Source organism: Stegostoma tigrinum, chromosome 11, assembly GCF_030684315.1.
Source record: "Stegostoma tigrinum isolate sSteTig4 chromosome 11, sSteTig4.hap1, whole genome shotgun sequence".
In the NCBI taxonomy this organism is placed as follows: Eukaryota; Metazoa; Chordata; class Chondrichthyes; order Orectolobiformes; family Stegostomatidae; genus Stegostoma; species Stegostoma tigrinum.
The window spans coordinates 30,183,291-30,196,653 of record NC_081364.1 but is presented as its reverse complement, the minus strand read 5'-3'; the positions used below and the strand labels follow the sequence as shown (position 1 = coordinate 30,196,653).

The window sequence follows — 13,363 nt, the reverse complement described above, 5'->3', positions numbered from 1 at the left end:
GTAGGTCCTGCAGTACCTATGGCTTGTCCTGTGACAGTGCTAAACAAAGGAGCTGCTGCCCTGTGATTGACCAGTCATTCCTGGTAGGCGAGAACTCTGACCTTATGATCTGAATCCTGGGGATAATCTCAGCCACTCAATTTTCCTGTGTTTTGGCAGGTCTTCTTGAAAAGTGGCAGTAGGGAGTCTCACCAGCTCCCCAGCTGGTAGACAAAACAGCTGAGATTTCAACAAGATTCTCTCCAGATTGACTTCACTCACTGCAATTTATACCTGCAATATATTTTCTTTCCATCATTGCAAGTACAATGCAATTTGCATATCCTGCTACATTCATTTCTACTATCTTAATTGCCATATCATTGTTAATGTGTCTCTCCCAGAGGGTGTTTATTTAGTATTAGTATTCAAGGCAAGCTTTTTTTCTCTTCTTTAAGTTATAAAGTAATGAGAAAATCGTCAGCTGCAGTCTGTCAAGTCGTCAATTTCATTCTCACTTAAATATTAAAGGGAACATTGAAAAGAATTGCTAAGGTTAAGTTTCCACATAATTGATTTAAATGTTTACTTGCACTCATATTGCATATCATGACACATAAAAATATAATGAACGCTCAAAGAAAAGAATCAAAGCCCACATATCATAGTCCAAATTCACAGAGCATATTTGGAAACCAAACCATGCGGGCATCAAGTTGACCAAAGACAAGTCAGGGAATATTGTGTTATGTAAATTATTACATAATTTTAGTATATTTGTGTACTTGTGAGTACTATAAACAAGTAGGCATTTGAGGACTGCACTTTAACTACATACACGATCATACACTTATGTTTAATTAGTTTGTACATAATATATATTGATGCAGCATACAATTTAATCCATAAGAGATACAATGTGTACACAAAAAACATCACATTACTCTCAAAAATGCTGCCATTTATCTACAATCTATGTTATATTTATGTCAACAAATAGAGTGGAATTTTCTATTTGCAAACTTGCAAGTGGAGAGGCCATTTAGCTGAATGGGACAATGTTTGACGATCCCACCACCTTCCCACGTCTGCTCCAATTAAGACTGTGGCATAAAAACCCATGTCAGTCTTCCTGATTTACATAAAGCTGGGGGCATTAGGTGGCTCCTTAGTCATCACTTACAGGTCACCTCCAACCATTGGTATTAACGGCAGGCCTGTCACCATGCCATGGCAACTATACCTGCACCTTCAAGCTGCTTGTTGTCTCCTGATGGATGTGGGTGGTCCCTTCTTCAAAGCCACTCATGTTCTGATAGGGGACACAGCATGGGAAAGTGAAAGCCTCCTGAGAGTCAACAGAATGCTCTGCACCTCTACAGCCCATCTGTACCTCCTATCTTGCAGCCTTCGTCAATTGTGCCATTACTTACTTGTAACCTGGGTTGCTTTTCAATCCCTTGTGTCTGGTAAGTCTCCTTCTTTCAGAAACACCCCATATCCATGGGTTGCTGATGAGCAAAAGAGCCAAGAGCCTCTAATCGGTCAGCAACTCTCAGTGGTCTCCACCCTGAGTTCTGATTCCCAGGAAAGGCTCACAGCTGATCTCTATGAACCATGATTGGCACATGATTCAGCAGATCTACCCCACAGAAGGCAATGCATGTCTCTAAGTAGCTCTCTACCCTCTCAGTGGTGAAGAGTACCATTGTCACCACAAGCAGGATGGTACGGTGGCATAGTGGTTAGCACTGCTGTCTCACAGCGCCAGGGACCTAAGTTCAATTCCACCCTCGGGCAACTGTCTGTGTGGAGTCTGCACATTCTCCCTATGTCTGCATGGGTTTCCTCTGGGTGCTCCACTTTCCTCCCACATCCAAAAATGTGCCCGTGAGGTGGATTGGCCATGCTAAATTGCCCGTAGTGTTCAGGGATGTGTCGATTAGGTGAGTTATAGGGGGATGGGTCTGGGTGGGATTCTCTCAGGGTCAGTGTGGAATGCTGGGCCAAAGAACCTGTTTCCACACTGTATGAATTCCATGAAATAAAGATTCCACCCATACAGCACGAATGCTTATTTTATTTCTCACAGTAAAAGGTAAAACAATGAACCAAAGAGAAATTATTTATTACAAATATTAGTCCCATCTATATAGAAAGCACACTGACTGAAGATATTTGGCTATACAATCAAAGAAATTATGATTGACAGTAAACAACCAAAAGGCCAGGATGGTTGGTCTAATTCTCAGAGCAACCCCGAAAGGGTGGGATTGGGGAAGTACAGAACTAAACACCTATTTATCTGGCTCATAATCTGTAACATTTTCTAAGTGAAAGTTAAATATCACAGTGCAGTTATAGCGAAATTATTTATATAATGATGTAGGAAAAATTCCTCTGTATATTAATTATAGCAAAATTGTGAATACGTTCTTTCCACATTAATTTACCATTTCACTGCACTGAATACACAAAAGAACACCTTTTATATATTATATTGCTTTTTACATCATGAACCTTTTCATTCACAATGTAAGTCAGCAAATGGGTAACACTGCAATCCTTGCAGACAGCCTGCCATAATTAATTTCCAAATGTAATATCTAATTCTTTTGTTTTTACAATGCGTCTTTTTAAACTTTGTATTTTTATGTTTCCTCCCTTTCACAGCAAGGTACAGATGTAGTTTATAATAAGCTATGTCTTCCCTTTGTCGATACACGTGAACCTGGAAAAGCACAGCAGATCAGACAGCATCCGAGAGCAGGAAAGTCAACGTACAGGACTGAAGAGGGGGAGGCGAGCCCAGAATTAAATAGAGGGAAGAGGTGGGACTGGGGGGAAGGGGGTTAGGTGATTGGTCCATGGGAAAGGTCCAGCAGATGGGTGAGTAGGAGGAAAGTTGGACATGGGATAAGGCTGAGGATGGAGGGATTTGAAGTTGGTGAAGTCAATATTGAGGCCATTGGGCTTTAAGCTCCCAAGGCGAAAGATCAGTTGTTGTTCTTCCAGTTTATGTTTGGTCTCACTCTGTCATTGGAGAAGGCCAAGGATGACAACCAGAAGGATGTGTTGTTTGATGTGTGCAGAGTACAGATGCTCCATGAACCGATCTCCGAGTTTGCATTTGTTCTCCCCAATATAGAGGATACAATAGATCAGGTTGGATGAAGTGCAAATGGATCTGCCAGATCTGGAAGGATTGTTTAAGGCCTTGGACGGAAGTGAGAGGGAAGGTGTATGGGCAGGTGTTGCACCTCTTGAAATTTCAGGGAAAGGTACCAGGTGCGACATGTCCATCCTTGGTCTCCTCCACTGTCAGAGTGAGGCCAAACATAAAATGAGGGACTACACCTGATATTTCACTTTGGAAGCTTACAGCTCAATGGCCTCAATATTGACTTCATGAGCTTCAAAATGCCTCCACACCAGCTTTCTCCCATGCCTAGCCCTCTCCTTACCCCTCCTCCTCAATTCCCTGACCTGACATAATCTGTCCATCTTCCTTCTGACCCATCCGCTCCACCCTTCCCACTAACCAATCACAATAACCCCCTACCTGCATCCACCTATCACCATCCCACTTACCCTTCCCCCAGCCCCAATCCCTTCCTCTATTTGCTTTTGAGGTCCCCTCCCTCTCCCCAGTTCTGATAAAGGATTCCAGCCTCAGCGTTGACTTTCCTGCTCCTCGGATGCTGTCTGATCTGCTGTGCTTTTCCAGCTTCATATCTGTTGACTCTGGCTTTCAACATTCATAGCCCTTACTGTGTCCACGTATTCTCGTTCTCAGGCATAGGTATTAATGCATATTTAAGACTAAAGATAAATAACTGTGCATCTTAACCAATAGCATCTAATGTAAAGACCATCATCACGGAGGTAAGAAGGGAGGTAGTGAGGCTGCAATTTCCCAACATTGACTATATGCAGGTTTGCCAGCAAGTTCTCGCCTCTACATCACTTTAGAGGTGGATGATTGGTACACAGGGAATGGTGATGGCAAACCACCCACAGGCAGATTAAGGATACAGTGCAGAAAATGACTGGAATTACCAGTTGGCCATTGAGCAACCCATGAAAGCCAAAATACACGCTAGGAACAGAAACAGCCTCGAGGCAGCAGATCAGGGAACTGGTGCCCCATTTAACAGACCTGAACCCGCATTCCCACCCTCCTGTGGCCACGATTCCAAAGTAGTCACAGGTGCAGCAACAGGCCAGCCTGTGGAGGGAATCCCCATCTACAGTAGTGGCCTTGCAGCTGTGGCCAGTTTTGCTCTCACATTTTCACAAAACCTTGATAGAGCACATTCATCTTGAGGTTCCTCACTCTCTCCCACATTCCACACATCTGATACGGGAGCTGCCACTATCTGATTGCCTTTTACAGTCCTCCAACCACAGCAGCCCAGCCCCTGGCCTGAATTAAACGGTGAGCACACTTCCTAACCACTATTTGCTGTCCCTTTAAAAATTGCTTTGGCATTTGGAAATACACCCACCCCCAACAAATATTCTACCCTAGAGGTCTTTCGTTCCTTACTTAAATGAATTTGCATAATCTATACAATTTTGTTTTCTATCTATACATTGGTTCTTGTATCCTTTTAATTTATGAATGTATTACAACTGAAATAGGTTTTTGCAGCAACTGCTTAAATTCCCATACGAATATTAATTACTTTCAGAGTATACACATCATTTATCAAGCATTAGTATAAGGTAAAACTTGAGTTATTTTTCAGGAATTCAAAGACCAACAAAAAGGGAGTCTTTCACCTTTGCTTTAGCATTTTCAGGATGTTCATATATAGGAATAATTACATACTGGATCTCAGAAAATGAATAATATCACCCCATCACTCTACTCTTGATTATCAATAAAGGTCACAACAGTGCTATCAAACAGCATTTAGTCAGGAATAACCTGGTCATTGGTACTCACTTTGTGTTCTGTCTGGGCCATTTAGCTCATGACTTTATTACAGCCCTGGTAGAAACGTGGGCCAAAGAACTGAATTCCAGGAAGTTAGTGACAGTGTTTTCCTTTGGCATCAAAGGCTGCACTTGAATAAGTGTGGCATCAAGGAGCTCAGGTAGAATGAGAGTTGAAGTTACTCAGGGGAATTTCCTGAGCCCAAACATCTTTAACTGCTTCATCAATGATCTTCCCTCCATCATAAAGCCAGAAGTAAGGAGATCAACTGATGATTTTGCAATAGTTAACACTGTTCATGATTCCTCAGATACTGAAGCTGTCCATGACCACATGCAGCATGTCCTGGAACAATTCCAGGCTCGGGCTGACAAGTGGCAAGCAACATGTGCATGTCACAAATATCAGGCAATGCTCGTCTCCAGCAATGGAGAATCTAAACATCCCCCTTGATTCTGAATAGCATTACCATCACTGAATCCCCCACGACCAACATTCTGAGAGAAGGCATTGACCAGAAGCAGAACCTATAAATGCAATTGCTACAAGAACAAGTCAGAGATTATGAATCCTACAGTTTGTAATTCACGTCCTGACTCCCCAAAGCCTGTCCATCATCGACCAGGCACAAGTCAGGAGTATGATGGAACACTCCTAACTTGCCTACAAGAGCACAGCTGCAATAACACTCAAGAAGATTGGCGTCATCCAGGACAATGCAGCCTGCTTGCTTGGCACCACACCCACAAAGTATCCATTCCTTCCACCACTGATCCTTGCTAGCAGCAATGTCTACCATCGAAAAGATGCACTGGAGAAATCCACTCATGCTCCGCAGACAGCTTCTAAACCTGCAACCACTACCATCTAGAAGGACAAGGGCAGAAAATACAAAGGAACATCACCACACATGAGCTCCTCGCCAATCCACTCATTTGAAAATATATCACCATCAGCAACATCACTGTTTTTGGGTCAAAATCGTGAAACTCCTGAATCCTAATAGCATTTTAGGTGCACCTACACAAAATGGACTGTAGCAATTCAATGTAGCTTACTACCATCTACTCTCAAGTAATTAGGGATAGGCAATAAACTCACTGTATCTTTTTACATTTCTTTGTTTTAATTGTGGACTGAGATGGGGGGAAAAAAGTTTAAAAGCCAGGGACTGTTTACAGATTGCTATGCTCTTTAAAAACATGGTTTAATGTTATTTATATAGTTGCTTGGTCAAGCAGTTGTGAAAGCCTGATTTATAAATGAGCTGGAGCCAAGGACAGTGTACAAAATGAGTTTTGGCTGATAACAAATAGCTGATTGGTCTGTGGACTATTGGCCAGTAATCAATAACAAAGGCATTCTGTCATCCTAGAGCTATGTGATTTAGCTTGCAGATAATTGAACAGCTTGTGGGTGTGGTGATTATTTGGCTGAATTCATCAAATGTAGGAACTACCTATTTTCTCTGGAGTATAATGCGCCTGAAGGCTGAAATTTCCCCTTTGCAGCTGCCATATGTTGTGATTTTTAATTGACAAGAAAAAGGCCTATATAAATGTGAACCAGTCACCTTCTGCTTTCAGCTAACAAGTGAAAGTATCCAGTGATAGAAGATAAAGAAATAGCATTCTGATCCACACAAGATTCATCTCTGCAAAACCTGTGGACAGGAACCATTAACTACCTTCCTCCACCCAAATTACCCATTTTTTTCTGTCCACTTGTGTGTGCAAAGGAAAAGTTTGTGAGGGGATTAGAGTTTAACTAGCAATGTTACATATCAATAGTACATAATTGTTTATCTGTAGACGGAATCTATTTAATTGGAAAAAACTTGGTATGTGCTTTTTGTCAATGTGGGTCTAACAGACGGGTAAACTGTGCAGTCTTGTGTATCTTTATAACATCTTTAACTTTTATGATAACTCTGGGCAAGAGAGGATTTGATTTTCAACATGCTACTCCAGCAAGTTGTCTCGGCAATAAATGCTGGACTATGAGAGAAGCGCATTCCCAATGAATGAATTCCAAAAAAGAATTCCAAGAAACAATGTCATGAACAAAAGATGAAGAAGTGTGGGAAATTGCAGGTCTCCCTATCAGAATCAATGACATTCATGACAGATGTAATTTTTTTTTATATAATTTCCAGTTAGACAGTGTAGAAAAGTTTTGAACAATGACTATTTTTCTGATTCTTACCTCCCTTCGAGTAGAAATGCTGCTGTTGTAAAAACTAGTGATTTTGCCTGTAAAATAATAATTTCAAAATTCAAGGAATGAAGAATTTGTCATAATTTTATTGCAAAAGTTTCAATGTTTTTTATTTAGCAAACTTTTTTAAAAACTCGAAATATCGAACAATGTCATTATGACATCTGTTTTCAAGATGGTGGGGAGGACTTCAGTGATGTAGTGGTGATGTACCTATATCTGATTCAGAGGTGCAGGTTCAAGCCCCACCTGCTCCAGAGTTGTGTATTGACATTCTTGCACAGGTGAATTAACAAAATATCTGCAAGATGAAGGGAAAGCCTCACAATGCAAAAATCCTAAAAGTGCTGGAATTTCAGAATTATCTAATCTTCTGAGGCCAGGCATCATTTATGTTTGTAACTTTATATTTTTACATGAAGAAGTAATTTTAAAATTAATATGCAGTAGAATTATCTCTTTTGTGAGATACAATGTATTCATAGAACGTGTGCTTAAGATAAAAGCACTGCTGCCAAATTTATCCTTTCTTTTATTTTCTGCCAGGCTATGGAAATTGACAAAACAAAATAACAGATGATCATAGTAAAAAGGGAGCACATTCAATTCCAAACTAATCAAACTGACTGGTCTGAAGTAGAGTCATATTGGACTTGTTTTTCTTCCACAGATGCCAGTACTGCTGAGTTTCTCCAGTATTCTCTGCATTTGTTTCAGATTTCCAGTATCCAAATCTAAACGCAAACTTCAGAGCTTGCTCATTCGGTCCCTACATATAGGGAATAACAACTTTGGACAGACCCAAAAGGAAAACCTATCATCAAGCAATTTTGACCTTTGAGTAGAACAGACCGGACACACAAATCAAGCTCAAAGCTAATGCCTCCATCCATTCCTCCAACTCTGACTTCATATGCACTATTTGCAATTTCCAATATCCAAATATATACGAACAAGCATAAATATTCAGAAGTTGATATTGGAAATGCCCTACACCTCCAAGAAATGTGTTAAAAATCTCGCTGCTAAAGTCAGCATTGAATCACTGTAATGATCTGAATGTTTTGCAGTTACTCATTCATTCACTGAAAGAGGCCATTTGTCCCATCTTGCCTACACCAGCTCTTCAAACAAGTATTGTTACCTAGCACCACTTTTTCCTGCTTTTTCCCATACCCTATATCCAAATAATCACTGAATGTCCTCTTGAATGCCTCAATTTTAATTTCATTCACTGCATTTTCAAGCACTGCATTCCATACCCTAACTATCAGCTGTGTGAAAAAGTTCTTCCTCAATTCACCCTGGCTTATTTTGTGTATCACTTTAAATCTATACCCTCTTATTCGTGTCCCTTTTATAAGTGGATCACAGCTATTCCCTATCTATTCTATCTAGTCCACACATGATTTTGAAAATCCTTCACAAATCTCCTTTAGAATTCTACCCTATTTTGTATTGCTTCTCAATGTTCTTACAGCCAAAATGCATCACCTCACACTTCTCCTCACTGAAACTTATCTGTCACCTATCTGCCCACTAACTTGTCAATGCCTATTTGGGGTTCTACGCTACCCCCTCATGGTTTACAATTCTTCCTAGTTTTTGGTCATCTATGAATTTTGAAAATGTCCCCTGCACACAAAGATTTAGATCATTAATATATATCAAGAAAAGAAAGGGTCACAGACCAACCACTGGGAAATTCCACCACAAAATTCCTGCAGCCCAAAAAATATTCATTGACCATTATTCCATGTTTTCTATCCATCAGCCAATATTGTGTCCATGTTGCTACAGTACCTTTTATAACATGACTTATAATCTTCCTGACAGGTTTGTTGCATGGCACTGCATCAAACACCTTCTGGAAATCCATTTAAATCACATCAGTAGCATTATCCTTTTCTATTACATCTTCGTAAAATTACAGCAAGTTAGTTAAATGTGATTTCCTTTTGAAAACTATGCTGACTCTTTCTAATCAATGCAGCCTTTTCCATATAAATACTAATTCTACCCCAAATGATTGATTCCTGGAAGGTTCCCCAACACCAAAATTACACTTACTGGTCTGTAATGGCCTGGATTATCCCTACAATTTTTTCTGTATAAGGCTGAAATGTTTTCAATTCTCCAGAATCTAAATACTCCTCTGAGCCAAGACAAAACTAAGAATTATGATCAGTGCCCTGTAGTTTTTATCCTCAGCTCCTTCAAAATCTTTGGATGTATCTCATCCAGTCACGGTGCCTTGTCAACTTTAAGTACCAACAACCTATCTAAACCTCTTCCTTATTAATTTCTAAACTGTCTCGTAACAGAGGTTTTGCCTCTGTCACCATGCCTGGTCAGCATACTCCTCTTGCATAAAAGCAGTTGCAAAGTATTCATTTTATTATGTTAGCTGTCCCTGCCTCCAGATGTGAATCGCCTCTTTGGTTTCTAAAAAGCCCTCCTTCTCCTTTAGCCACTCTTTAGTTCTACTGAGAAAATTAATGCTGGTGTAGTTATTAGCGAGTTTTTAATTGATGAATTTAAGTGATAATTACACATGAATCGCCATTTTTGGCCCTTTTTTTAGTTGAGGAATCTTCTTCCCTCAGTGGAACATTTTTTTAATAAAGATTGCATTTATTACTTTTCCTGCACATTTCTTTTATATCATTTGGTTTCTTCCAATCTTCATTTAATTTTCTTATGTCATTTAAATCTAATTTATATTTTCTGTTTTATAGTTCCTGATTTGAAGTCTATGAGTCTCAATAAGAATTATTCAACCTGACAGTTTAGACAATCTCACTGGTGTTAAATTGTTTGTGGGTGTCATAGATACACAGTAGAGGAAGTCACAATGGAAAACATGCTGGATTCATGGAAATCACCACAGGCAAGCTTGCAATGGTCTTTAAGTAGTTGTCACTGACATGAATGACAAAAATCTTTCCTGAGAAGAAAATCAAGGCCAATGTATTAGATTACATGATTTTCTCAACAATTTACCAATTTTCAAAAAAGTAGCCCACATATAAGTATATTATGGCATTATGTAACCCATGATATAACAAGCAAAAGGAATTTTATTTAAAGAAATTTTCATTGATTCCTTGCTTACAAGTATTACAATGTATATTATTCATTGACTATATGTACGCTAGCAATTCAAACGTTCAACTAACACACATTTATTAATGTATATTCCAATTCAACCATGTTTATAGATTTTACCATCTATTAGAATAAACATAATATTTTTCTCCTTTCCCCAGGTTTGTACTTACATTATTATTACAACTCATGTAATTATGCAGACTGATGACAGTATTATTACATGTGTGTATAAACCAATCAAAAACAAAGAAAAATTGGTTGAAGAAATTTAAACAATGAAGCAGCTGTTTGTGAATAAACAATTTCTATCTGATTGAAAAAGTTGTGATACTCATCCTGAGCATTGCTTAAAAGCTCAAACATCATTATTTACCGCATTGCATTCTCAACGAAGGAAGAACTAACTTGTAAGATGGCAACAGATGATTGCTTTATTTTTAGGTATTCTCAGCATTATTTCTGGTGAAATTTATAGTTTATATAGTAAATATTTATATTTAAATGGTGTAAAAGATGCATTAATTAGCAGGGATGATTTTACTAAGTCTTTCACAGTTTAAGCATGGGCCTTATATGGAGGCTTACAATCTCTTTTATGCTGTGAAATCTACTTGACAGCTGTAAAAATCTTGTAAATCAGCTATGTTTGTTTTGTAGCAATCTATAAATATATATGAGAGCAAGACAATATCTAATACAAAACATCTTTACCATAAATCAGTACTTTGGTATATTACCCAGCATCATTATTCACATACATAAATCAACAGTTTACAAATTAAGAAGAAAATTTTGAATGATTAAATCTAAACCGATAGTCAATGTGATGCCTATGATAATACATAAAATGCATAAATATACAGGAGGTTTTTTACATCTATGGAAAATGGAAAAGTTAAGTTTACAAGTCCAGAGAAATCTTTCAAATGATAAAGGTCTGTCAGGCTTCCACCATTTTATTCTTGTTTAATTGCAAAGCTTGCAGTGTTGCATTTAAAAGGTATACTATTCTGCTTTAGATCAATATCTATATGACTAAATTTCATTATTTCAAGCAGAACCTTTCTGATGTGCATTTATCTGATTTTGTACTTCTACTAAGTAAACCTTGACGATACTGAGCCACTTTGGTGCCATTCTCTAACACAATAACCCCATATTAAAGCAAACATAGTTACTGGAAATATAAGGTGCTCAAAATACTTGAACTTTTCCCCTTTTATATGTGTTGTAATACAAGTTACAATTTTTTTTAAAAAAGTTCTTCTTACTTTTAAATTCTGCATTTACAATAATGATAAGTGTATAATTGTGCAAAATCATAAATTATCACAGAACCACTACAGTAAGAAACCAGAAACATATTTTTACTTGTTAGATATTTTCAGGTTGTTTGTATAACACAGGAAGCCAAACAAAACATTTGGAAACTAATGGTAATAGCAAAATAAAATTTTGGAGACGATCAGGTTGAATACATTTTAGATGTTTCACTATTTGAATTTAAGTCACACGTTCAGCACTTGGGATTAACGGGTACGAAAAGTATACCAGCCTAACACTAACCTCATCCCACCTCCTTGACCTGTCCGTCTTCCCTGGACTGACCTATCCCCTCCCTACCTCCCCACCTACACCCTCTCCACCTATCTTCTTTGCTCTCCATCTTCGGTCCGCCTCCCCCTCTCTCCCTATTTATTCCAGTTCCCTCCCCCCATCCCCCTCTCTGATGAAGGGTCTAGGCCCGAAACGTCAGCTTTTGTGCTCCTGAGATGCTGCTTGGCCTGCTGTGTTCATCCAGCCTCACATTTTATTATCTTGGAATCTCCAGCATCTGCAGTTCCCATTATCTCTAACTATTGTTCGTCACTGGTTAACCCATTATCACATCTTTCGGATTTTGTTTGGAAGACATGCATGCAATAAGTAGAGCATCATGTTTTCTCAAACGGTAACTGCTTGAAAATGAGCACAATTTAATAAAATATTCTTCCACTTCATTAAAATATTGTTTTCTCCTGCTTTACCTTTGATGTGTGTAGCATATGGGTCCTTCACGCTTGTGAAAACTCCCACAATGCATCATTACAACACGTATTTTGATATTGTGCAGAGGCTATCTATTTTTTAAAACCACATTGTAACTTTAACATGTTAATTTTCCAATATGAACCCTCACTTTTAAATAATCAGCTGACTAAAATCAGGTAACTCGTTCTCTGTTGACCATTATCATAGGCGGATAATTATTTTGTAATTTTGTAGTAAAGTTATTCATTTGACACTAGTGCTGACTCGTATTCTTCATTCCAACAGTAATGCAATTAACTGTGCAACATTTTTTCAGAGTCCTATTGTAGTGCACTAAAATATGATCTAGTTATGCACCTGAACAGCTAGATAAGATGCTCATTTCTCTTATCTGCAATGGTGTAATACATCCCAGCGCTGGAGCGAAATGACAGCAGAATTGAAGTAAGCACACTATACGCGCTGCAAAATCCACACTCAAAATATGTAGACGGCTCGTTTTTCATACTAAAATATATTCAAAAAGTCGTGTAAAGTTAAACAGTTGCCAGTCAAAACAATGGAAGTTATCCTTACACTCTGTAACTGAGCCAAGGATGGTCATTTAAATTGGGATCAGTCATAATACTGTGACATAAATCTTAGCTTCGGCAAGCGGACAACAATCGAAAACACTGCCAAACACGTTCAATTAAATACGCATCAGTTAAAATAGAATGGTAAAGATTATAGATTTTTGAAGTGGGTCAGTTACTTAAAATGCAGTCAGTTGTTAAGTGACAACTAAGCTCTGAAACAATCAAACTACGGTTCTAAAAGTAAAAGAAAATGATTTTAAAAAATGTTGTTACCTTCTGCAGGAATTGTGACCCTGAATACTTGGCTGAAATAGACTTGATTTCCCCTCCGAAGGCTGAAGCCCATAGTTTTACCCTAAAAGACATTAATATTGGCAACATATTTATCATTGGAAAGAGAGAAAAAACAATGTGACTTCTGATTGCTACCCAAAGAAAGTAAGAAAAACGCAAATACCTGGAAAATCTCAGCAGGTAGAAAGAAAGTAATCCTTTTATTACTCTA

At 38.4% G+C, this 13,363-nt stretch overlaps 1 protein-coding gene across 5 annotated transcripts in view; it reads right to left on the bottom strand.

The window, feature by feature from the left end:
* The window catches only part of cacna2d3a (calcium channel, voltage-dependent, alpha 2/delta subunit 3a), an 807,750-nt gene that overhangs the window by 793,344 nt on the left and 1,043 nt on the right, over positions 1-13,363 (bottom strand). For 2 of the 5 annotated variants that reach the window (XM_048547899.1, XM_048547901.2), the window contains exons 2-3: positions 13,132-13,213; positions 7,127-7,173 (exon numbers count right to left, since the gene is read on the bottom strand). In XM_048547899.1, the coding sequence (XP_048403856.1) occupies positions 7,127-7,173; positions 13,132-13,213 (129 nt within the window). Of the gene's footprint in view, positions 1-7,126; positions 7,174-12,276; positions 12,294-13,131; positions 13,214-13,363 lie in introns of those variants that run through there. The other 3 variants (XM_059649881.1, XM_059649883.1, XM_059649884.1) reach the window with 2 other exon arrangements.